The following is a 26,071-nucleotide window of genomic DNA, read 5'->3' as shown; positions in this document are numbered from 1 at the left end:
CATAATTAATATATCCTTATTATTTTTGAGGATATCAATATATCATTATTAGATATCAAATCAATCTACTATTCATTAATATCTTTTTTAATCTACTTTTATATTCAATTATTATAACAAATTCGAAAAATTCTTTTTTTAAGGGGAATCAAAAAATTCTTTAAGATTACATAATTCATCTTCTCAAATTAATTCTATCTTTCACTCGTAAATTAATAATTAATAATATTGTTCTTTTGCAAGAAAAGACCTCTAAAGCAACCACTTTCGGTAAGAAAAACAACTCTCTTATTTTCACATACAAACATTTTCATTCTCGTGTTTTATTTAGCGAGTGCATTTTGCAAAGACCAATCCAAATATATATAACAAACATCTATATAATAAGTAAAATTAAAATTTAATTTATTAAAACTAGCAACCATCACCCACTAAGTGTGTGGGCAAATGAAATAAGGAGTTATAGAGGGAAATTATCTGCAGATAAATTTTTTTAATTAATTTATGATTATGATTTTAGTTTTAACCTTCTTGTCTATGAATTATATAATTTTTTTTAAATAACATATGATGAAAAAGTGTTAATGTAATTTCACAGGCGTTTTGGTTGACAAAGCTTGTTTGAGTTATTAATAACAAGAACAGCACACACCTGATGGGTGAGATAATATTTTTTGTTCAAAATAATTAGAGATTTATTGCAAAATAGTGAGAAATAGTGGGCAGTTAGAGCATGTGAAAGTTATCAGCAAAAGAAAATAATTTTATTTTTTCTATTTTTACTTTTATCTTTTTATCCCTAAATTATTTCAATTGATTTTAAATTAGTATATGATGTAGGGATTTATACGTATTTTCACATGTCTTTTGATTGACAAACTCTATTTTAGTTATAATAGTATAATAATGCTTTACAACCAACGGACCGTCAAAAGTAACTTATCTAAACAAGATGACTATAACCACATTTATTTCACATCTATCCTTATAGTTAAAAGGGTCATCTGACAACTTCAAATTAACCACTACTTATCCATCATAAGTTTACTCAATATTTGAATAGAGGCTCTTTCATGAAACAAGCACCATGAGCAAGAGCCAAGAGGCAACATTAATAGACGAAATAATAGCGCGCATGATGAGAAGTTCGGAAGTGGATGCTCGATTGATGGCCCTAATAAGCACAAAAGGAACACCATGATGAGAAAGCAGCCATGCCTAGACTGTAAGTCTGTAATCAAGCATTTGAGGTGAGAAATTTGAATCCGAACACTGCTAATTGCATGAGGTAATAAAAAAGTGAAAGTGGAGCGGGTTATTTCATTACAACTACAATGGATTCTAAATTCTTGGTAGGTGTTTTTAGATGTCTCACCCTATGGCCAGTATATAAGTTTGATTGTTCAATGCTCCATTGTAGGGTTATAGCTAGGTTCAATTTAGCTTTGTACAAACTCAGAAGCCAATATGAACTTACGAACTCAAACATCATATAGAGGTTTTTTTTTATGAAACAAGCATCGATATCATGAGCAAGAGGTAACATTATTAGTCGAAAGAATTGAAGGATTGGATGCTCGATCAATTGATAGTCCTAATTTGAGCACAAAAGGAACACCATGATGAGAAAGCAGCTTGTCTAGATTCTTGGTAAATATTCGAATCCCAAGTTCCCAACATTGATAGATGATAACTGCATGAAGTAATCAATAAAGAGTGAAAATGGAGCGGCTTGTTTCATTACAACTTCATCAGATTTGACTACCAAGAACTATATTTAGATATCGCTAGTATGCAAGTGTAATTGTTCAATGCTCCATTGTACGTAGGGTCCTTATACAGCTAGGTTCGATCAGCTTTGTACAAACTCAGAAGGCAATATGAACTTAAGCACTGTGAAAATTGAGAAATTTGCTGTGTGCAACATGATCTATGAACTCAAACATCAAATCTACATTACTATTCTAGTGAACTCAGGATCAAATATTTTACTTTTTAGGTAATGACAGATAAACATGCTCCAATGTGTTTGATCTTCACTTGGTCAGAAAAACTATAACTCGTATCGTTGGCTCTGTGAATGCACTACGTACGCAGCCCCTTCATGTCTCGGCACGGTGTAGAAATAGTCCTCAGCAAGTTATTACTACAGAGCTCTAGTAATACCACGAACAGTGACTTCTGCATCAATAATGCAAGCGTCATTCAGTAAAAAGCCCTCGCCTGCCTGTTTGAACATCTCCAGCGCGATGAATTTATTGTAACCCCAATCCTTATTCAAGGTACCGAAGATGCGGCCAATTTCACCTACAAGTAGAGTGAACATTAAAAAACTAGCTAGCCAAATGTTGCAGCCAAAATATAAAAATAGCGTATAATATATATATATATATACAAAAGATACTAGTAGCCCCTTAATATTTTTCTCTGGTTACTATGTAATGCTGTATAAATTAAGTGCATGATATCAAATGGAGTAGCGAGTACATCTGCATAGAAATGTCAATTAGTCATTCTTTACCAATTTTACTGCAATGCCTGCCATGAATTTGATCTAGGATGCGCAATGTATAATCTGCAAATATAAGAGACCCAGAAGGAAGGGTCTTAGAATCAGCCAAGCCTACGAACAATGAGAGATGGCTATCAGTTGCATCAGAATTCCCCTTCGGATAGAGTAGTATTGTCCTGCAAATAAAACCATGCCAGTAGAAGAAAATTAAGAATATGATGCCTTGGAAAAAATAGTGTAACAAGTTCTGCAACTATTGCACAATTAAATCGGCAATTGGCATCAATCAGTTCCTGAAATTTGAGTCCAAATTGCATATATAACTCATAAGGCTTATCAGAGATACCATTTATAGCCTCCAGCATTAAAGGGATCTGATTTATAAGATTCTGCATCTAATTCTGAGAAGTTTTCAAGCTTCCAGAGATGCTTTCTCGCAGAGGCATTTCTTATCTTTCTTAGACACTCTCCTTTCCATATCCTCCTTGCTTTGCAAACATAAACCTCGGCTCCATACACGCATGTGCGTCAACAAGATACCCATTGGAGACGTCCTTAATTTTTTTAATGGGGATGAGTTTATCAAATCCAGCCACATCAAGCATAACACCATTAAAGCACTTTCGCTTTGTAGAAGCATCTAAGTGCAAATTAAAACAATCAATAACAATTATAAGTACTCTGAAATTAAGCAATATGCATTGCAGTTAGCAACTTAGCATGCATACACACACATAAGCAAGTCCACAGCACTAGGGAACATCATATAAATGACATTATACCTTCAAAAACCGAGTATACTCTCTTATTCTGATCGAGCAAGAACAATCTAAAATCAACATATACCACCCAACCTGGGGAAGCGAATCTTTTCCAGCTATTACCAAGTAGAGAGATATGTGACCTCCCACATTCCTCCTCTTGTTTCCATTTGGGTAAAAACCAGTTTCCTGTGATCAAAACAAATGCATTGTTTTAAAATATATCACTAGTACATGTGAAAAGAGATAGGATAGAGAGAAAGAAGTAGAAATGGTTAAACAGATAGATGTTACCATTTCTATCCTCCAGCTTCAAACTCTGACGATTCATATCCATTCCTTGTAAAAATTTCAGTTACCATGGTGAATAACTATACCTTTACAGTGTAATGAATAGGCGGTGAGCCTGAAAATGATTTCAAAATTCCTGCAACCATCAAGCAGTATATTAGGCACCGAGTTAAGCGTCGATCATAGTTCTATGTATATATTAGTGCCTAAAAGTTCCTTATATAATTTATTTTCACAAAATTTGAACTATTCAGTTTAAAACAGAATCGCATACAGAGGGAAAGTGTTAGTTACCATCATTCTCAACGTTAACACTAGCCATGTAAATGAAATTGATCTCCAACTTAAAAGGAAAAGCGGTTATTATCTTCTTGCTTGAAGAGGATAACAGGAGATGGCGCAGATGCTATACAAGCTCAGCCAGCTTTTATATGTGATTTGAGTACAAGTGAATTAGACTTAATATTTTTCTGCACACCGTACAAAGCATGTCTTTTGATCTTCTCCATTAAAACCGTGCAGAGAACAAGGTCGATGAAAATAAAGAACCATTAAGGCAGGGCCGGCCCTGAGAGATTCAAGGCCCTGTGCGGGAAAAAAAATTGGCTTGCAAATTGTCCAGATTCTGAAAAAAATAGGCTCTTTTACGCTAAATCCTTATAAAAATGGGCATTTTTACACCAAACATTTTAATTGATTTTCATGGGCCCAGTGCAGGTGCACAGCTTGCCCTCCCTCAGGGCCGGCCCTGCATTAAGGAAATAAAGATTGGTTGCTAGCTATATGCATGCATTTTCCTTCATTAAATCCAGCATGTACAGTGCCCTAGCCTAAATTGGAAGCAAATTTGCCGACCACCCAAATTTTATCCACCCTATGTCCACCTCCTAAATATACAACATGTGTCCTCTTGTTTAACAAGACTTAACCATAGTTAGTGATAATAATCTATTACAATAATTTTTTTATATTTAAAACTTGACACTATTTTTTTAGATTAATTAATTCTTTTAATTTTTGTATTGCATAATTGGAACCTTTTTTTTATAAATATGTGTCTTCAAGACTCCTAATAGTCTCATAATACCTAAACCTAAACCTGGGTTTTTACTTCATTCTCCTAAAAAAACCTGGGTTTTTACCTATGTTGCAAGATGCTCACGCATGCACTTAGATAAATAATTGGGTAATCAATTATTTAATATGATCTAAATTTAAAGTCATAAAAAGAATTTTTTAAAGTACAAATGAAAAGAAATTATAATTTACTATCATAAATTTATATTGATAACTATAGTTAAATTATGGTTAAACAAGAGAACGCATGGCGTAGATTTAGGAGGTGGACAAAATTTAGGTGGTCGGCAAATTTACTTCCGAAAATTCTTCATTAAACCCTTGCATATTGATAATTGCACAAGGTGGATGATTAAAAAAAGAAAGAAAGTGGAGCGGTTATGGGACCTGGAAATATAAGAGATGATGGATTTCGTAATTGAACTGGTATGGATTACCATGACGATCTAAATTTCTAGGTAACACTAGTATATACAAGTTTTGTACGAACTCATAAGCCACATGGTGAGATTTTTTTAGGGGAATGAATTTTCTTCATTTGGTGACAACGCCATGCACGGTCACAAATACTAAATATAAGAGGTGACATGTCACCTCTCATACAAGCTAAAACATAAGAAGCTAATGAAACTGCGCAAAAACACGCTTATTATACAAACCAAAAGTTTGAAAAAAGTCCCAAAATAAAATGAAAAAACACTAAAGCAAAGCTAAAGCATGTAATTATCTCTAATCTAAACGTAAGATTATGCTAACAAATCGAGCTAAGGGCATTAATGGAGTACTTCATTGAAAGAATGATAAAAAAACGTAAATAAAATAGAAAGGATATTTCTTGGTGTTGCTAGGATATCACTTGCCCTCCGCCTCCTATTGGAGGCTAGCAGCATCAACATGCATCCTCCGAGCCCATCTCCATGTCCTCTGCCGGCTCCATATTTTCCTCGACCTCAGTAGCCTCTTTCTCCCCTCCTTTTGGCTTAGTAGTCCTAATGAAAGTTGCTAATGTCATTTCCAGCTCCGTCAAATCTTCCAACTCTAGTTGCTGGCGTGCATAGTCTTTCTTGTTGTAGCTACCACGAGATTGACCAAGCTTTGTCGGAGATCGACGTATACCTAGCACCTATGTAGTCATGGTAGTGAGCCCTAGTGTGGTTGGTGATAGATTAGTCGAGCTAACCTTCAATCCATGGCAACCACACTTCTCCGACAAACCACCTTTATCCTCACGCCGACGCTTGCTTCCTGAGATCAGACTCAATCTTGATAGTGATTGAATCTCACGCACCAAAATTGGACGTCTAGCTGTTGGGGAGTGCTGGCTCGGCCTGTCAGCATGCTGCACTGCCGGCAGAGCTAGGGTTTGAGAGCTTGAAGCCCTAAACTCCACTATCAGCTCAAGAGGAGCCACTGGTTCCACGTCGGGCTCTTCCTCCTCAACCTCCTCAACCTCAGCCTCCAAAGGACACTCCATGCCGCCATGATTGATCATCATACAAGTACGGCAACGACCTAGCAACCTTTCATATCGAAAGATCACTGTGATCACATCTCCTTCCTCCGGTGTGATGTGTAGGCGGCTCTCCACTCACACAGGGTTGTTCAAAGAATGTCAATCTTCAACACAAACCCAAATAGTCTCTCCCACCCTCTGAACCGTCGTCGGGGTATGTAGGACCATCGACAAGTTCTTCACATCCACCCAAATCCACACGAAGTTGAGTGGAACAATCATGATCATGGAAATACCATCATAATGGTTCAAGAAGATCATAGCTCGCTGGAAACCCTAGGGGCTCCCTTGTTGCACACGATTCACATCCTTCATGTTGCGAAACATGAATAGATAACGAATTGGATGAGTCTCCTTCTTTTGGGCCGAATAAAGCCCAGTGTATTACTCTAAGCATGATTCACAAGCGCAAAGAAACGTGAAAATTTGGATATCAAAACTATTCATACCTCCCAAAATGGTATTTAGACATTTTTTTCCTATATAGTTTTGACTTAGTCAATGCATATGAAATTACCAAAAAATAATTCTTAACATATCTATTCTAAATTACAAATGTATATAATTATTTTTTATATTTATTGCTAGAAAATCTCAAAATGGGATATCAAATTGCATAAAAAGATTTAATCGATTACCTTCTTTTTTAATAAACATCATAAATCAAAAATTAAATCTAGATGCTTAACATCAAATTGAATGTAAACGATTTAATGTATAAACTATATGGGTCATAAACTTTGATTTGAGTCAAAGAACAAAATCCGTTCATTAGAGGTTATAATATTATATATACGTTGATGTTAATTCTCGGTGAGTTTATATGTATGTGTATCAGTGAATGAAAAATTTAGTCTACCAATTTTATTATGAATTTAGAAACGAGTGGAAGATTGAATTAATTCGAGAATATAGTTTGTGTGATTATTATACATTTTCCGAGTTGTATATAATAAATGAATTTGAAATAAAATATGAAATAAATTAATTGATAGTAGTGTGATTTAATATACCAAATTAGATATTGGACATTTTAAGAAAAATATGGAGGTCTAAATAACATTTTAGATATCTATAAAAGTAAAATGGAGATTCACAGAGTAAGGTCCGTAAGAAGGTCTAAATACTGTTTTTGAAAGTATGAATAGAATCTCCAAAAACAAATCTCATGGATCAAACAGAAAAATGAGCTTTCTCATGCCTTTTTTGTCCCCTGTTTATATGCTAGTTAGCCTATAAGTCTGTAACTAAGATTCATAACCTAGCTATCTCAAGTTTTGTCTAATAATTTACCGCGGCTATAAGGCTTGTACAAACTCATCAACTATGAATAATATTTTAGGCATCTATAAAAGTAAAATAAAGATCTACTGAGTAAGTAGGTCTAAATGCTGTTTTTGAAAGTATGAATAGAAACTCCCGAAACAAATCTCATCGATCAAACAGAAAAAAAAGCTTCCTCATGCCATTTTTTGTCCCCTGTTTATATGCTAGTTAGCAAGTCTGTAACTAAGATTCATAACCCAGCTATCTCAAGTGTTGTGTAATAATTTACCGGCTATAAGGCTTGTACAAGCTCATCAACTATGAATTAGCTGTGACGAGCCTTCTTGAACTTACGATGAACTATTGAGTCGGTTGACAGTAAAAATAAAAGATAGAAAAAAAATTAGCTGATAAGACATGTTGCGTATTATTTTAATTAATAAAAATAATTTGCAATGCGGTGAAGGTGGATCGAACACCTGACCTTCAGATCTTCAGTCTGACGCTCTCCCAACTGAGCTATCCCCGCATTTAATGTCTATCTTAGAGAAATACGTATATAACATTGTGCTCAATTCGACAGCGAAACCCAAATCTTAACAAACTGGACAAATTCTGTCATAATTGCCCGTTGCCCAGATAGCTACTCTATCTGATCTTGTTCGTTCTCGCATCACAAATTATTTCATGCGCTCAAATTGGTCACCATCAATGCCATAATAGATCACTATATATATATATTGCAACATCACTACATAAAACATTAAAAATGCTGATACAGAGTTGATCAGTTACACGATTAAAAGGCACCATGGATAAATACATTTAGAGGGATCTATAGATCAGATCACGTACTAGACATTGCCCCATTATAATATATAGACAAGTAGATAAGCTACCGGTTACCACAAGGACCATGAAAGACATCCTAGTTACTAAATAGTAATGGACATCCATACATAAGCTACACAGATAATTCGCAATTAGACAAGTAGATATTGTTCGATCCATGTTCAAGCATTTGTAAAGCGCAGGTACTGTTTCTTGGAAGGAAGGTCCTTGGTCTTGTAGCCCTGAGGGAACATCTTTTTGGCCTCCTCCTCCGACACACTCGGAGATATAACAACATCATCTCCGGGCTTCCAGTTCGCTGGAGTAGCAATCTTGTGCACCTTCGCCTTCTGCAGCGAGTCCAACACCCTCACCACCTCATCCATGTTCCGGCCAGTGGTAGACGGATACAGAAAGCTCAAAACCACCTATAACATGCATAATCACAAAATTGAGCACCCAAATCGAAACAAACAAGCACGTACATAGTTAAACAGAACTAGCTAGCTAGTTTCTGCTACCTTCTTGTCAGGGCCAACAATATGCAGAGCGCGGGAAGGTAGGTTACCGGAGGAGTCTTTCTCCTCGGGATCGACCATGTTGAGTTGCTTGATGATCTCTCGCTCCGGATCCGCGAGGATCGGATAGTCCACCTTGCAACCGGCCTAAACATGCATGCATATGCATCACAAACAATTTATATGAAAACCCTTACACGAGGTGGTAGAACATCGAAGCACAAATTAGGTCAAGGCCAAGTAGTGAATCTTACACTGTAGGCTTCAATGTCCTTGATCCACTCGAGATGAGACGACACGTCGTCGCAGGACAAACCCAGCAGCTTCACTCCTTTCTCCTTGAACACCTTGGAGTACTCGGCCATCTTCGCAAGCTCCGTGGTGCATACCGGCGTGAAATCACCTACATCCCAAAACACGAAGGTTTAATTCACGTCGCCGATCAAACAATAGAAACATGAATGATATATATCAAATAGGCCAGAAACCGGGGTGAGAGAAAATGATGGCCCAGCTGTTGCCGATGTAGTCATGGAGCTTGATCTTTCCTATGGTACTATCAGCTTCGAGGTTGGGGACAGTGTCTCCAATAGTTAGCCCAGGCATCTTCACAGAGAGATGAACAGAGTAAAATAACAACAGTAGGTGGCTGCAAATTCGATGTGTATTTTTCTGTGCTCTTCTTGTGGTGAAGGGAGGAGGGTAGAAGGAGAGGAGTTATATAGAGTTGTGGGCTGCTGCATGAAGAGAACGTGGCTAAGGAGTTGAAGCAGTGCTGGCTAGTGGCTACACGTCATTAATTGAGCTTCTTCTTCCAAGTGTTCCACCATCGTTTTTCCTTCTTCAGATGATCAGGTTGTTAGCTAATTAAATATATTTTACTAATCGCCAAATTAAAAGACGGGGATGTAGCTCACATGGTAGAGCGCTCGCTTTGCATGCGAGAGGTACGGGGTTCGATACCCCGCATCTCCATTTTGTCTTTTGCAGTAGACCCAGTAGTTACTTTTTACCCTTTTACTACAGTCGTCGCGGCAATGTGATTTATTTCCCGCGCAATGACTTTAACCTCATCTCTCACTCTTTAACCTCAAAACGAAATTAGGGTTTTTGCTAAAGCGAAAGCTATGGAGGTCGCAGCTCAAATCGGTCAGCTGCTAAACGACACCGTCAGCCCCGATTGCGCCGCCGTCCGTACGGCCACCGAAGCCCTAGATCGTCTCTCTCAGCTCCCGGATTTCCCTTACTACCTCATCTCCATCTCCGCCGGTAATTTTTTGAATCTCAACTCTAATTTCTACTCCAATTAGGGTTAACTAGACTAGAATTGCTGCTCGGTTTGTTATAGTATCATTGGGAAATGTTATTGAATGGTTAATTTCTTGGAAGATTGATGTGAGTTGGTGAATTTGATATCAAATTACTAGGAGGTGAAAATCAAGGCCAGAAAATCGCTGCGGCGACCTACTTGAAAAACTTCACTAGGAAAAATGTTGAAGGAGATGTGTCGAATTCGAAGCCCAAAGTCAGTAAGGAGTTCAAGGACCAGCTCTTGCGAGCTCTGCTGCAATCCGAACCCGCCGTTGTCAAAGTCCTGGTTGAAGTGGTATGCAATTTGCCTCTTTGCAGTTAGCTGAAATTTACTGCTGTGAGATTTTGATGTGTGAAATTTGTTTTGATGTTTTGGTGGCAGTTTCGGGTTATTATTGTTGCGGAATTTGTTAAGCAGAATTGGTGGCCTGAGCTTGTTCCTGATCTGCGAGCCGCCCTTGAAAATAGTAACCTTATTAGTGGCGCGAATGCTCAGTGGAACACCATTAATGCCCTTAGAGTTCTTCACGCACTTGTTAGACCTTTCCAGGTGATTGCTACTTAAAATTCAAATCGATGCGAGAGGCGGTTAGTGAATTACATTAAGAGAAGAATGTAGGGAAACTGAGTGGGGAATATGTCCTTATGTTGTTCAGATTTGGTTTCGGAAGTTATGGTTGGTAAACCTTAGATATCAGATAAGAATTTATGTAATGCAAGCATAAATCTTTGATGCTATGATACCAAAAGGTTGAATTTCCTTATATCCTTCTCTTCATAATATTTACTGGTTTGATTGCACTGTCTATATAATTTATGTGGTCTATGTACAGAGACATGATATCAGCTTTAATTTTGAAATTCCAGTTTATCCTGTACTTGCATGTGAATTGTTGTCTACATATTAGTTTCCATTTCTATTTTTTTTTTGGTTTTGCGGGAATACCAGTGTGTTTATTGCAAAGCATAGTATTTTCTTTCTTTATATATGTTTGTTATAATATCACTGAGGGCCTATTACATGGTAAACTGACATATACACCACATCTTTTCTGGCAGTATTTTTTGGAGGCTACGGTTTCCAAGGAGCCAGTACCGCCACAGCTAGAGCTAATTACAAAGGATATTCTTGTGCCTTTGTTAACATTATTCCATCAAATTGTTCAAAAGGTTGTTGTCTTTTTTACACTTCTTTACTCTAATTTTCCCTTGCCCTTTCTGATCTTCTGCAAGACTTTACAATGATGGATTCTATGTAAAATAGGCATTGGGCACTCCTGGTTTGACAGACATGGAAACAGAAAATTTGCTCCTGATTGTCTGCAAATGCATGTATTTCACTGTAAGTAAAGCTCTTGTTAATGACTATACAACCTGTTTACAAGTTTAACTTGTTCAATATTTTTTTTTTATCCCCACACACGTGATTATGTGTTTACTTATATATATATATATGTATATATAATTTAGGTTGTTTTACGTGCTTAATTATTGACATAGTGTTATGTTGTTGATAGGTGAGGTCACATATGCCATCTGCCTTAGTGCCTCTTCTACCTTTGTTTTGTCATGATCTAATTGGCATTCTTGATTCTTTGAGTTTTGACTGCGTGGTAACCCCAGAAAATGGGAACCATATGAGGTTGAAGACTGGAAAGAGAAGTCTGCGCATTTTCTGTGCTCTCGTTACTCGACACCGAAAGTATTCTGATAAGTAATAAAACGGTGATGTATGTAGTTCTTTTATACTAATGGGATTGTTGGGATTGGCATTCATGTTTTGTACTTGTTTACATTGTTAGGTTGATGCCAGACATGATAAAGTGTGCTATGAACATAGTCAAGTTCAGCAAAAATATCAGCGTAAGTTTTGTATTGAAATTGTTAATAATTATGTTTGATCTTGATGTTTAGTTTGATTATGTTGCATTCTGAACAAAATGTTTTCTGTGAACTTTAGGATTTCTTAACATGTACTGTTCCATGTGCAGAAGATTGATTTTTTATCAGAGAGGATCCTTTCATTGTCTTTTGATGTGATATCACACGTTCTTGAAACAGGGCCTGTGAGTTTCTTACTCCTGGATGTTGTAACTCTTTGAAATTTTGTCAAATTTATGAAGCACGTAGTCTTTCTTTAAATCAACTTGCTTCAAATTTCAGGGATGGAGATTAGTTTCTCCACATTTTTCATATTTGTTGGATTTCGCAATCTTTCCAGCATTGGTAATGAATGAAAAGGTAAGTGTTAGTTATGTGTAGGTGTGTATAATATCAGCTTGAATAATGCTTCAAGTAAACGATTTTCTAATCCCTATTTATTTTGGCAATGGATTCAAGTAGGATATTTCAGAGTGGGAAGAAGATGCAGAAGAGTACATACGAAAGAATCTTCCATCTGACCTTGTATGGGAAGCTTATAGTTTTTATGATCTATGTGATTCATATACCATTTTGATCTTTCTCATACTTCGTTCTTGGACAGGAAGAAATTTCTGGCTGGAGAGAGGACCTATTTACAGCCAGAAAAAGTGCTATAAATTTACTCGGTGTTATCTCAGTTTCAAAAGTTAGTCGTGTGTGCTCTTAAATGAATATATGTATGGGCATGTATTTTAGTCAGCGTGTGCTTAAAGTTGTCTTTGAATGTCTACAGGGACCTCAAATGGGAACTTCTGCTAATGCCTCGTCAGCTTCATCAAAACGCAAAAAGGGTGACAGGAAGAAGAAAAACAATCAAACTTGTTCAATTGGAGAACTGTTGGTGCTTCCATTTCTGTCAAAGTTTCCGATTCCTTCTGATGCTAATCCATCCCAAACTAGAATTATGAATGAGTGAGTCTTAACACATCCTCACATAGATAATTTGTTGTTGTAGGAACTATATGTTGCATGTACTTACGAATTTGTTATTTTCAAGTAATTGGTTTCTTCCATTATAATTTTTCATCTTCATTTCTTCCTTTACTATGTTACACACTTTTCTCATATTAATCTGTGGACACTTTTTTTTTTGTTCTTTTGTTATGATCATGACAGCTACTTTGGTGTTTTGATGGCATATGCTGGCTTGTTAGATGTAAGAATTGCTCCTCCTGTTACTTTATAAATATGTTAACTGAGTTATTAAAAGAGTCTACTGAAGATCTGCACTCTTTTTATTGTTATACAGTTTCTGAGGGAGCGAGAGCCCACATATGCAGCAACTCTGGTTCAATCTCGGCTACTACCATTGTATAATTTAACAGTGTTCCCACAGTTGGTTGCCACTGCAAACTGGGTGCTGGGAGAACTGGCATCGTGCCTACCTGAGGTGAGACTGTTTAATACCTTGCAGTCTGCTTTGCCTGTGCTTTATCTAGATTGAATATCGATCTATGTATTTTTTGTCAATACATCACAGACATTTATGTATTTAGTTAACTAATATTAAGATATAATTCCTTGAGAGCTGCATTCTTTGTGATAACCACTCTGATTCTGTCTCCTTTTCAGGACATGAGTGCAGATGTGTATTCCTCGTTGCTGAAGGCATTGGCTATGCCCAATAGCACGGATACTTCTTGTTATCCAGTGCGGGTATCAGCTGCTGCAGCCATAGTAGCGCTTCTTGATGTAAGTCACACAATATATCCTGTACTTGTGGCTTAAACAGCAGCATTGTGGCTTTGACTGATCTTATATTCTTTCTTTAGAATGACTACCCACCACCTGAGTGGCTTCCTCTGCTTCAAGTTGTAATTGGTGGAATTGGCCGTAATGAGGAAGAGAACTCTATTTTGTTCCAGCTTCTTAGTTCTGTGGTGCAGGCAGGAAATGAAAATGTTGCTGTCCATATCCCATATATTATTTCGTCATTGGTTGTGGAAATCTCAAAGTGCATTCCCCCTGATCTGGAGCCATGGCCTCAAGTATGTGGAGATCCGTATTAGTCTGTTGCCTGGTGTTTTGCTTCTATTTTTATATACACACCAACTATCTATTGGTTAATGCACCTGATGGATCAAAAGAAAGAAAACTGTGCTATAGAATACAGAATCATGACAGGAATATTGAATACTCTGTGCTTGATCAATTATGCTCAATGTAATATTGTAATTAGGTTGTCCTTGCATAAATTTGATTTTGTTTTTGTTACATTCATGCTTCATTTTGTATAGTACTCACTATACCTTTTTCTTTGAATTATTGCCTGCATCACAATTTCAATCACTAAGTTATTGTAATCTTTTCTTTACCGATTTCATCAATGATACTGATGAAGTGATGCCGTTTTAATCAGATGGTTGAAAATGGTTTTGCGGCATTAGCAGTGATGGCTCAAATTTGGGAAAGTGATATGTCTGAGGATGTAGAAGAAAATGAATCAAGTCATAAGTTTTTATCAGGTCAGGCAACTATTGGTACAGCTTTCTCTGATCTCTTGCAAAAGGCTTGGCTTGCACCAATGCATCAATTGGTTAGTTCATGATTTCTGCTGTTAGATATTTTTTTTCACAGAACTACATTTCTACTTCAATCAGTTTGGTTGTAGGCATCTGGGTTTTAGTTAGTTACATTTGTTGATTTCTGTTGCTTGACCTGTATCAGGAAGATAACGCTTTGCCCCCTCCATCTTGCTTAGATTCTGCATCAACATTGCTACGATCCATTATGCTGTCTGTTACTGGAAGTAATGTAATTCTAGAGCTCAAAGTGGCTGAGCTATTACTGGTTTGGGCTGATCTGATTGCGGACTGGCATGCTTGGGAAGAATCAGAGGACATGTCAGTCTTTGAGTGCATTAAGGAAGCTGTCAGTCTACACAGTAAGTATGGGCTGCAGAATTTTATTGTAGGACAGCTGCCTTCTCCTCCAGCTCCACCTGTTCCCAAGCATTCTGTAATAGAAGGTATCGGTGCTTTTATAAGTGAGGCCACTTTACAATATGCATCTGCAACATGGAGAGCTTGCTCTTGCATCCATTTGCTGCTACATGTCCCAAGTTATTCGTCTGAGACAGAAAGCGTTAAGCATTCATTAGCAGCAGCATTTTGTCAGGCAACATTTTCCCATTTCAGAGAAGTTAAAAGCAAGCCCGGATCTCTGTGGAAGCCTTTGTTGCTTGCTATATCATCGTGCTATTTATGCTGTCCTGAAGTTGTAGAGAGTACATTGGAGAAGGATGGAGATGGAGACTTTGAGACCTGGGTAACAGCCGTCGGATTAGTTTCCACTAACTCTTTCAAACCTGGGTTATCAAGAGAGTCGGAGATAAAGTTAATTGGTAAGTATTTTGGTTGCTAAATCTTTAGGAGATGACTTCCTTGTGTTAAGGACTTAAGGTTCTTAGGTTCTCCTATGAGTAGAAGGTCATTTATTAACATCACTAACATCTATCCGCAAAAGTTAACAGATAGATGGTTGTTGATTTATTTGACATTTGATAACATCACTAATTGTTCTGAAAACCTCAGCGGTGGCACTGGCGAAAGTGGTTGAAAGACTACTGATACTCGGAAAGTCTGGTGCTCTGTTGCGTGACTGCTTTACTTCTCTGATGGAAGCATCTGCCCGATTCAATGAAGTTGAGGAAAATGACGATGAAGATGAAGATATGGATGATGAAGACGATAATGGTGAAACTGAAGACGATGATGATGACGAAGTAAGTTATTTTATCAGTCTCTTCTCACTAGTTCCTAACATGTTATCTACATAGTATACTCACTATACTGCCTACCAATAGTGGGAGCTGATATGCTGCAGTGCAACTTTAATTAACTTTAATAATTTGGACTACGTCATACCCCAATACCATTTATGCTAGACTTTGAACATTTAAGTTGGTCTCAGAGATTAGGAAAGTTAATGGTCTTATGCTATTTAGGATTCGGAGGATGATGAACATGAAGAAACGGAAGAAGAGTTCCTGAATCGATATGCTGAAGCAGCTCTTGCCCTGGAAAATGGTTCAGTTATTGAAGAGGGGGATATCGAAGATGAAGACCAGGAGATGGATTTTGGGAAAGGTGAAAAATTGTCAATGAAAACATGGCTGTTCATTACCTTCTATACGCATTTTGTTGCCTAAGTTTTTGGTTGTCTGCTGTCTTGCAGGCTGCCTAGAAGGAATTGATCTGGAAGAAGTTGTCACGTCACTTCTACATAAGTATCATCCCATTGTCATAGGAAGACAGGAGGCATATCCACCAGAGCTCATCTCAAGGTTCTTAGTGTCATTCCCGCAGTGTGAAATTTTCTTCCAGCATTGTCCTAGGTGAGCGATTCTTCTAGTGAGCATGCCTGTGTAAAATGATTGCCGGGTGTTATTTTTTAGCCACATTTGGATTGAGGTTGTTTGAAGAGATTTTGTCTACTTTCAGTGTTTTTATTCGAGTGCAAAAGCGAGGCAACAAAAAGTGAAGAAAAGAAAGCATGGTAGTTAGCCTAAATAATTGTGCTAAATAGAATGTGATATACTTGCAATTACAAAGTAGATTACTCGAGGGCTCTCTGACTTGTCTGTTATGTTCAAGAGGATCGCAGAATCAGTTTCTCCAGCTTCAAGCTCAAATGACAAGCCCCTCCATCTTCACTTGAAGAAACTGTCAATCCTTAAGGTTTAGGGTTGAGTTCCTGGCACCAACTATTCAAGATCCATCCACTTTGGTTTTAATTTGCGATAAGGTTTTGCCAGCAGAACATGTCAAATAGATTGAGACATGGAAGTTATGCGATACTAACAACTGTAGGAGACACAAATTAAATAAAGAGATATATTGGTCTAGAGTTTGAGGGCGATCGGAAAAATTTGGACGAGAGAACACGATGTTTGTCAATCCTCATAGTTGGCGTTCCTGATATGGAATGATCAAAACATTTTATAGTAATTCTGATATAAATGTGAACTAAACTTGAAACGTTAGCAACCCACTTCTCTCTGACATAAAAATCGCATTTCTGTTAAAGATCTCTGATAATAACGGGTTATGAGATTCAACAAGTAGATTAATATTAGTTGGTTGTTGTCATCTGCGATCACAAGTTTCATTATCTTTTATGTACCAACCATGCTTTCAGATTAAATGAACGGAGAACTGAATTGTGTGGGACACAAGGATTTGAACCTTGATCTTCTCGGGATCTTGAGACTCAGGTGCAAGTTACAAGCCCAAGAGCTCTACCATTTGAGCTACATCCCATTAACCTAACCTAAATGCCTAGTTCCTAGTGCACGCATACAAAGTAACCCACATTGAAATAGAGATGCAGATCCTACAAACCTAACCAAATGCACATTGTAACAGCATAACATAACTCGGACATACAATTCCATCAAGCAAATAGCATTCAACCATCACGTTTCTAAAAACCAGAACCAATGCAACAAACCGAACTCCATGACATAACAAGCGAAAGAAACCAAACTCCCAACTATACAAAACCACCAGCAGAGAGAGTATAGAAGGGATCCAAAATGTGTAGATAATTTGAAGACGATAACAACTGATGGATAATCACACAACAAATGGCCATGCACACACCAGCAATTATACAAGCAGCATCCCATTGTTCTCACCACAACTGAAAACGAAGCCCATCCAACAATAAAATAACACAAACCAGCCATCTTCCACAAAGTCCTTCACAAATCAACCAGCATATCCAACAAGTCATCAACCATTACGAAATTAATCAGAGAACAGGGCACTAAAGAACCACGGCTATCTGGTTGACTACTATATATCACAACCAACTCAGAAGGCAGCCAAGAAGATACTCCCAGATATTATCGTCAACAACTAATGGATCACAGGAAATAAAAGATAAAAGATGAGACATTACCACTGGATCACAGAACTGCTCACTTTACCAAAAGACCACCTAAACTCAAAACCCACTTTGAGAAGAGACCTTGTCTGCCAAACCTGACATAGACAAAACAACTCACCACTATTGAAATTATCATAAATAGACTACAACTCGAAGGGATATATATCTGCATAAGGCAATTCAGTACACATCTCTATAACATGATCAACTCACCAAACCTCATTATCTTTGGGCGAGATCTAGCCACGAAGATAGAAGGAATAACTGTGGAGCACAAGATCTTTAAATCACTGCGCCAATGAACCAGGGGAATCAACCATCAAACATGTGTATGGCAAAGAAGACATGGTAACCCTACAATACTCCTGATGATAGAAATAACCAAACCAAAGGATTCATTTTTATGCAGCTTAGACAGTAACTGGACGCCGAAGAACAGCAAAAATCATCCTCCTCAATAGCAACTATAAACCTTAATCATAACAGCAGCAGAATCACACCTGTACTGTAAATAGGTTCCACTCTGCACAAGTCATTTTAAAAGTTGAAAAGAGATTTCACCACCTTAACCAATTCCACACTCAAATGCTCAACATTGAAAGAATATGCACAGGAAAGCAGTTTCCAATAATCCGACCTCAAAACTTCACAACCAACTCAGAAGGCAGACAGGAAAGCAGTTTCCAATAATTAGCCTTCACAATATTGGCATCCTCTCCAAATTTAGCAAAGTCTGTAGTCATTACCAGAAAAGAGAAAGTATACTAAAACCTTTGGGGGAAGAAAAGATAACCTATGAATCCTCTGAACATATTTCTGTAGGCGACCAACTAACAGCCTCCTGAACCAGAAATGAAAAGATACTATCTAGACTGGTTAAACTAGACAAATTGTTAACCTATCCAGTTAAATATGTGTACAAAGGCTATTTGCACACATATATAGTAAGAAAAAAAAACTGATGTAGAAAGTGCCAAACCAATTTCAACCTTGACATGAAACTATCGCAGATTCCTCTTGGATTTCTAGCCAAAAGATGAACACAAGGAATCAGAATACAAGTTGAAAAGGATATAATTAATCACTGTCACAACTCTAGGTTTATATATATCACCCATAAGGAGATGTTAAAATTAAAATGAGAAAGAAAGGGTAACCAATCAAATCTGGATAACCATATGGACTGAAGCCTTCGCCAGCCAAATTCTGGAGCACATAAATAAAAAAAACCATAATGCACCAGTCTAAACTGAGTGATGATTTCAAAAAAAAAAAATTATGCAAAAGAATACTAACGAAATTTAAGACCGTAAATGGCGATTTTCTATGTAGACCCCAATCATCATCAGCCCAGTGAAATCCTATCATCCAAACAAAAAACTAACAACATAAGTAGACATCCAAGCAATGAGGGGACAAATTAGACAGGAAATGAGATAAACCAAAGAAACCAAACCAGCAGCCCCTGGCATAGGCGTCACTGATAAAACAGAAAACCTTAGAAGTAAGCCAGCAAGTATCACCACTGCAGCCACATCCTACGTACCCAAATATCCTATCAAATCCATCTATAAACAAGATTGATTAAAAAAAACCAAGATAACAGAATAGCAAGACAGGATTACTCCGATTTGATCTTTCCTTAAGCAGTTAAACCAATAGGCACCAACACTCCTTATAAAGAGGGGCTACTAAACCAAGATAACAGAATAGCAAGAAGACAGGATTACTCTGATTTGATCTTTGCTTAAGCCATTAAACCAATAGGCACCAACACTCCTTACAAAGAGGGGCCTACTCCTACCAACCTCTCCCAAACCACCCTGGAACACACATGCAGAGCATAATTATCATATTGTATAAAATGACTTGGTAACAGATAATTCAAAGAAAGTTTTCAAAAATTAGCATCAAACCTTTCAAGGAATTTAACCAACAATTCAAGTTTGGTTTCTGTGCATAAAGTCAGTGTCCTAAAATTAATTCAAAGATGTCAGTAATGTCGAACCATTTTGAACTCAAAACTTATGGGTTATAAAAAACATTGGCAAGAGATATGCTAAAAAAGCATTGAATCAGGATTCAATTCAGAAGGTTTTGCAAAAAATCCAAATGGGAAAGAGAATAAAAGAAGCTAAAGGAACACTATAGTTATAAGGACATAGAAACCAGAAAACCAATTAGACAGAACAGCACTCTGACTTGGAGGAACAGTCCCTGAGACATTAATATACTGTCAAGTGTGTTAATGAGCCCAGGAAGGAAAGATCCACAAACGAGGAAATAAAGTATAGCATGAGCCCGGAGAAAGTAAAAAAAAACAAGGTCAAGAGGGATAAAGAACAAATAGAAACCAGTAATCAATACAAACAGCACAACTCTAACTTGTTGTAAACCTGTCCTGTGACACATCAACAAAATGAATAGCACAAACCCCCATCAGGAGCTAAAAGAATCAAGACAAATAACAAAACCAACTAAAGACGAAAATCCCAAATCCTGTATTGTTTAATCTAAGCAGAGCAGAAAAAAGGTCGATTGTTTTCCTATAAACATGGAGTATTAAGTTGCACTCTAAACCAAACCTGATCACATAACTCGCAATATAGCTTCACATATACCCAGCAAAGCAAAATCCAACAGTCTGAACCCTGACAATACAGAATGCAAAATCTTGGATAAATGACAAATGAGTTAAAAGACAATAAAAAATTACTCTAAAAGCATCAGGCCCCACTCAAGAATAACATACCAACATAAAACATTCACAAGCATGTTATAAAAATACAACAAAAATAATGATGAAAAAAAATAATGATGACGAAAGAATGAGAATTTGAACATGAAAACAGTTAAAAGCCCTGTTCCCATTATATGGAATGTAGCCCACACCAGCCGGATCCTAAAATACAAATGAACAAAAAAAAAAGCACGAGGCATCACAACCTAAAACACATAACTAAATGTTGAATCAGGCACACTGAGAAAAATGACATACTACTGTTAACTGAACCTCGGAAACTGATTTACCAATTGATAGAACTCCTCAGGCCCACAAAGACAGCCAAATCCTAAATCACAACAAAAACGCAATTCATTTCCATAACAACTGAATTCTTTATAAGCATTATCTTCAGGAATGTAAAGAGTAAATTTAGAATGAAAGCTTTGACCAACGGAACCAAGAAACCCAGAACAAATACTCGATTTCCTGCTTCTATAACCATTGCAGCCAATTTCCCTAAAGAATAACAATAACAATTCAATCAGCCAGAGCAGACATCGAAAGAAACACCTGAGAGAAGGAGCAAAACCCTAACCCAATATGGAGCAAAACCCATCCATAACTCACATTATTCATGGCAGACAAACATTTTTTTAAGGGGAAGGTAGAATTATCAAACTTGATCCATGTAAAACCCGATGAAAGAGGAAAGTTCCATGCCAACATTATGAATATAATCATTACACATCACAAACATTATTGCATCAGGCAGTAGTGATAAGCTAAAAGAATATTTTAATCTATGCGAGCAAATAAAATAGAACCGTGTTTGACCTAGGCAGCCATAAAAAATAGAGCCAAATCCGATATCAAACAATAGAAACCACAATCAATCTTCATCAAAACCAATAACCAAGTTCTAATAATTTTGAAGTTTAAACAGTAGGTAGAAATTAGAAAATTTGATCTGTGTTAAACCCACCCAAGCCGACACTGCCCATTTTTACACGTACAAACTGCAGCCTTCACCGGCCAAACCCTAAAGCATGTTACTAAAACCATGATACAGCACAATAAGTAATCCACTTTCTGCAAAACCAATGAACAGATCCACAAACTGATTTACATAGACTCCTGCAGAACCACCAACACAATCCACTCCCAAGTCAGACAACAAAAACCACAATATATCAAAATTACAATTAAATTCAAGTTAAAGAAATTCTTCAAAACGAAAGAAGGTAAGACAAGAAGGTATGGTTTGACCAATGGAACCAAATGAAAAACCGGACTCTTTGCTATTATTGCCAAAGCGAACACCGCAGCCAAAATTCTGAAACTGTCCTACATAACACCAATAAAAACAACACCTTATCTAAACCAGAGAAAACATTTAAAGAAACAAGTTAAACTTCAAACCAATTATATTTGACGAACAAAGCTCTGCCCAGCATATGCACCTACCAAGAGACCAATCAAATCCTTACATCAGAATCATAATAGGGATTGGGCAAGAATGAAATGATGGAATTATTGAGATTCAGAAACAATATCAGAGCTGAAACACAGGAGACGCCACATCTGCTTACTAGCCACCAGCCAACACCAGCACAACCTAAAACAGAACAAGGAGATACTAGATCCACTCGGATATAGCAAAAACAAAGGCTGCGAAAAATATAGAGAAGACATGAGTTGATCACTGAAACCGTAATAAGGTGGGAACAACAATTCCTCGCTGCCACAACAGAGCCAGTATCCTAAGCCAAATAGAACACAATGCATCCATAAGTCAATATCTTTTGGCAGACAAAAGAGTAAATAACTATTAAGGTAGAATTAGCAAGATTCAAATCCATGTAAACCGATAAGCGCGGAAGATCTGCCCATAGCCTTCACCGTTGAAATCCTAAACACACATCAATGGAACCGTGATGAATCACAATCCATATCGAATCTCGCAGAAACAGAGTAATGAAATCAAACCACAACTCAAAATACTGTAACCAATTAACCCGATTTACAAATCCATGTTAGACCTCGGCAACCATCATCCAACCAGCCGTATCCTAAATCACAACACACCAAGAAAACCACAGCCGATCTTCATATAATAGTTTCAAAGTAGTTTTAAATTATAACAAGTAGGTAAAATTAGCCAATTTGGGATTAGTTAAACCGATCAAAGCCGATCCTCTGCTGCTCATAATTGTACGGATTGCAGACTTGTCCAGCCATATCCTAAAACAACACAACATCAACAGAACCGTGACCCATCACAATTCATATCGAATCAGGCAGAAATTGTAAGAAACCAAAGAGAATCTCTGAAACCAATAAGCCGATTAACAAACCAATCTTGACTTCAGACAGCCTTCATCAAACCAACCAAATCCTACACCACACCAACAAAAGCCACAGCCGATCTCCATCAAAATCCAATCATTAAGTTTTTAAATAGGTTCAAAAGTTTAAAATATATGTAAAATTTAGATAATTAATCCTGGTTAAACCGATCAAAGCCGATGCTCTGGTCTTGGTTACATATGTACGGTCTGCACCCTCCACTGGCCAAATCCTAATAACACATCAATAAAACCGTGATGCATCGCAACTCTAACGAATCAGGCAGATTCTCGGAAGAAATAAACAAACTAATGAAGCAATAATTCGATCTTTGCAAACCAAACAGCCGATCTTTGGTTATATATGGACCTAAACAGCCATCGCCGTCAAAACCAGTTCAATCCTAAAATCACAGCAACACAAAACCACAATCGATCTCGATTAAGATATCGATTCATGCAAACGAATCCGTAAGAGAAGAAAGGAACGAATTAATCGCCAAAACCAATACACCGTGGCTCTACAACATCGGCAGCCATCGCTGAATTAAAAGACGAAACCCTAAGAGCACAGAAGCATAAAGCAGAAACGAAACAGATATCTAAAAACCAAAGGAAGGATTCTGAAGGAGGAAGAAGTTCTGAACCTGTTTGCGCGTATGAATGAAGAAGGCGAGGAGCCAGCTGGGTTTATTTATAGGGAGTGGGGGACAATATGGAGGGATAGGATTAAAGCGGTGTTGGACATATGGACGGTCGGATTTGAAGTCAAGAAAGGTTGCTGGAAAACGCGGTATTTTTGAGGCGGTTTGTTACGACTTGAATCCAACGCAACGTTTTGTTTTTCCTTTTTCTAAAAGATAACATTATTTTCGTGACCTACACGCACCGACTGACTCTTTATATCGGTAGTTGACCAAGTCAGCATATTAGCTGAATTTTAAGATAAACATTGCGATGTGTTTCTCGAATCTTCAGCGCAAAGCTGCAAATACATGAGGGTAAAATTTTGTTCAGTCACTGAAACTTTTCGCGATGTAAATCATGTAATTTTTCCGACTGATCCGAGGGGGGTGTGTAAGAATGATACTAGTCTAATATTTGTCATATGTGTTAAGATCATGGTCTACTAGTTCTTTTTAATTATAGAGATCATGGTCTACTAGTTCTTTTTAATTATAGAGATTGTGGGTGAGTAAGTCAATAACTATAAAAAAAATTTATTTTTAAATTTATTATTTGTTAAGTTACACTATTATCTCTCATGAGAATATATTTACATATAGTGATGATTAATAAATTATGGACAAATTAAACAATTCAAAAATTTAATTATTGTTCCGGAATAATTATTATTCTATCATTCTGTGTGTTTTAGCGTTATTAGATTTCCTATTAGAGATAAATTCGCATATCTGTAATAGATTAGGACTCTGAATCCTACGGAATTGTGGTTATGTAATGCATATATATATGCCCCATTATCAATCAATAAACGGTTATATTGTGTTCCATTATGTTATTATTATTCTCGTTTCGTTCCTCCTCCAACACGCTATCAGTATTTTGTTCTAAAGTGTCTGAGCGACGATGCCACCACTAGAAAAAAATTAACCCTAGCCCTAAGATCTTGTCCCCTGACGACCTATTTTCCTTGTATCGTCAGCAAATCAGACCAAATGCTGACAAATAGTTTTCGGAAAATAAAAAAAAACTCATTAGAAAATCTTAAAATCGCAATTGCTTAGGGCACCTAGTAATTTGCTCTGGGCACCCACCATTTTTCTTCTTCGGCCAACCTCTCGCGCCTCTCCTGGTAACTCTGGCTATGACTGCGACTTCTCCACCTCGCCCAGACGAAATTGCGCTTCTATGTCTGGTGACCCATGGAGGTCCCCTCCTCCTCATCCTCCTAGTCTTGCGCGCTGCCCCTGAGTGCGACGTGCCCAACTAACCAGCGCCGCCTTTGCTTGGCACCGTTCAGCATCGATGCCAACGTCCTGAGATCGCGACTGACCAACACAGCTCGGCCCGACATTGTATGCACTCTGATGAGCGTTCGACCTCCAGGAGATGCCGACCCGGATCCGAACCGGTTTTGCCCGGTTTCAACAACTGCCCGACCCACCTTGAATTTGGGTCTCTGGCCTGCCGAGCCCAATAACCCTTCAACTCTATTTTTCCTTTTCATTTTTCCTATTGATTTATTAAATCATTTATTTGCACGTTTTGGTTTTCTAACTATGTTCCACGTGCTTGCATAGGAAAAGTGATCACTCGTCATACTATGGTGATGACATTCATGCCGAGATGGACGATACTTTTGTCATCTACATGCATGATAGATCGTTCGGTTAGAACGTCTATAAAATACCCTGAAAAACATCATCGTTAGTATAGAATAAGCAGGGATCGTTCAGTCCGGGGAATCAAAAGGGCCTCAACACTTATCATGTTATTGGGGGTTTTGAGTTGGATTCTAAAACTACTACTTAAAATAAATCCTAAATTACTTATATACAATTGATCAACCATTCATCACATAACCAAAACACGAATTCTACTCAAGAAACATGTATGACATGCATAGAATAACATATAGGCAGCAAGTATTTTCGATTCTTCTTAAGTCCATTTCAATTTCAATTCTAATTAGAGTCCGAAGCGTTTCATCTAATCGTTAAGACTTCTTAATTATTTATAATCAACGAAGCGTTCAATCCTAAACATATGCTAAAGAGAGTTCAACATAACGAAACATCTAGTTAAACAACAAAGTAGCACATTAAGTCGAATTGGAGACATGTTACACAAGCATGGCGTCACTCATCTTAATTAAACATGCAAATTCTTAGAACTATCACAGCCCTATATAAGTATCCATAATTGAAACACGAAGCGCATATTCAATCAATGAACACTTTGGTGAATTAAATCGCAACCCTAGGAGAACCATGGCCTTGGCTTCCTCAAGCATTGATTTAGATGCACAAATTCAAGGAATAAATTAAAATAAAACCTAAATAGAAATCGAAAACCTACTGCCCATAGATGCTACACACGGCACACACACATATTTCATGAGTTCATGCAATCAAAACATAAA

The 26,071-nt window shown here is 37.3% G+C and overlaps 3 protein-coding genes, 1 long non-coding RNA gene and 2 other non-coding genes across 24 annotated transcripts in view; 2 read left to right on the top strand and 4 right to left on the bottom strand.

The window, feature by feature from the left end:
- Positions 1–2,146: 2,146 nt before the first annotated feature.
- Positions 2,147–3,886, bottom strand: LOC126792316 (uncharacterized). The gene is made up of 7 exons (XM_050518769.1): positions 3,859–3,886; positions 3,651–3,700; positions 3,367–3,462; positions 3,295–3,322; positions 3,017–3,152; positions 2,522–2,688; positions 2,147–2,307 (listed from the first exon to the last, which is right to left on the bottom strand). The coding sequence occupies exons 1-7, from the start codon at positions 3,884–3,886 to the stop codon at positions 2,147–2,149; spliced, it is 666 nt and encodes a 221-aa protein (XP_050374726.1).
- Positions 3,887–7,876: 3,990 nt separating this feature from the next.
- Positions 7,877–7,949, bottom strand: TRNAF-GAA (transfer RNA phenylalanine (anticodon GAA)). The gene has a single exon. It is a non-coding gene; the product is annotated as a tRNA-Phe (tRNA).
- Positions 7,950–8,424: 475 nt separating this feature from the next.
- Positions 8,425–9,380, bottom strand: LOC126791137 (1-Cys peroxiredoxin). Its single transcript, XM_050517543.1, has 4 exons — positions 9,258–9,380; positions 9,024–9,172; positions 8,773–8,916; positions 8,425–8,679 (listed from the first exon to the last, which is right to left on the bottom strand). Exons 1-4 carry the CDS (start codon positions 9,373–9,375, stop codon positions 8,434–8,436), a joined length of 657 nt encoding a protein of 218 aa, XP_050373500.1. The 5' UTR covers positions 9,376–9,380; the 3' UTR covers positions 8,425–8,433.
- A 291-nt stretch (positions 9,381–9,671) lies between these two features.
- On the top strand, positions 9,672–9,744 carry TRNAA-UGC (transfer RNA alanine (anticodon UGC)). The gene has a single exon. It is a non-coding gene; the product is annotated as a tRNA-Ala (tRNA).
- Positions 9,745–9,864: 120 nt separating this feature from the next.
- LOC126791868 (uncharacterized) overlaps positions 9,865–26,071 on the top strand; it is a 39,484-nt gene continuing 23,277 nt past the window's right edge. The window contains exons 1-23 of one of the 5 annotated variants that reach the window (XM_050518365.1): positions 9,865–10,038; positions 10,197–10,375; positions 10,463–10,630; positions 11,140–11,250; positions 11,345–11,422; positions 11,598–11,794; positions 11,883–11,943; positions 12,072–12,146; positions 12,244–12,321; positions 12,424–12,486; positions 12,566–12,649; positions 12,737–12,915; positions 13,120–13,159; positions 13,253–13,393; positions 13,576–13,695; positions 13,776–13,991; positions 14,363–14,539; positions 14,671–15,346; positions 15,537–15,727; positions 15,950–16,091; positions 16,180–16,339; positions 16,446–16,500; positions 16,609–19,209. In XM_050518365.1, the coding sequence (XP_050374322.1) occupies positions 9,897–10,038; positions 10,197–10,375; positions 10,463–10,630; positions 11,140–11,250; positions 11,345–11,422; positions 11,598–11,794; positions 11,883–11,943; positions 12,072–12,146; positions 12,244–12,321; positions 12,424–12,486; positions 12,566–12,649; positions 12,737–12,915; positions 13,120–13,159; positions 13,253–13,393; positions 13,576–13,695; positions 13,776–13,991; positions 14,363–14,539; positions 14,671–15,346; positions 15,537–15,727; positions 15,950–16,091; positions 16,180–16,339; positions 16,446–16,485 (3,318 nt within the window). In that variant the 5' untranslated portion in view covers positions 9,865–9,896 and the 3' untranslated portion in view covers positions 16,486–16,500; positions 16,609–19,209. Of the gene's footprint in view, positions 10,039–10,196; positions 10,376–10,462; positions 10,631–11,139; positions 11,251–11,344; positions 11,423–11,597; positions 11,795–11,882; positions 11,944–12,071; positions 12,147–12,243; positions 12,322–12,423; positions 12,487–12,565; positions 12,650–12,736; positions 12,916–13,119; positions 13,160–13,252; positions 13,394–13,575; positions 13,696–13,775; positions 13,992–14,362; positions 14,540–14,670; positions 15,347–15,536; positions 15,728–15,949; positions 16,092–16,179; positions 16,416–16,445; positions 19,210–26,071 lie in introns of those variants that run through there. The other 4 variants (XM_050518364.1, XM_050518366.1, XM_050518363.1 and 1 more) reach the window with 4 other exon arrangements.
- The window catches only part of LOC126791869 (uncharacterized), a 35,431-nt gene continuing 25,687 nt past the window's right edge, over positions 16,328–26,071 (bottom strand). The window contains exons 2-5 of one of the 15 annotated variants that reach the window (XR_007671871.1): positions 20,894–22,235; positions 20,481–20,546; positions 19,812–19,868; positions 17,265–19,718 (exon numbers count right to left, since the gene is read on the bottom strand). This is a non-coding gene — a long non-coding RNA (uncharacterized LOC126791869). Of the gene's footprint in view, positions 16,366–17,264; positions 22,236–26,071 lie in introns of those variants that run through there. The other 14 variants (XR_007671875.1, XR_007671874.1, XR_007671873.1 and 11 more) reach the window with 14 other exon arrangements.

Source organism: Argentina anserina, chromosome 4 (genome assembly GCF_933775445.1).
Source record: "Argentina anserina chromosome 4, drPotAnse1.1, whole genome shotgun sequence".
Classification (NCBI taxonomy): Eukaryota; Viridiplantae; Streptophyta; class Magnoliopsida; order Rosales; family Rosaceae; genus Argentina; species Argentina anserina.
The sequence above is the reverse complement of the archived record's forward strand: the minus strand, read 5'-3'. Positions and strand labels throughout refer to the sequence as shown.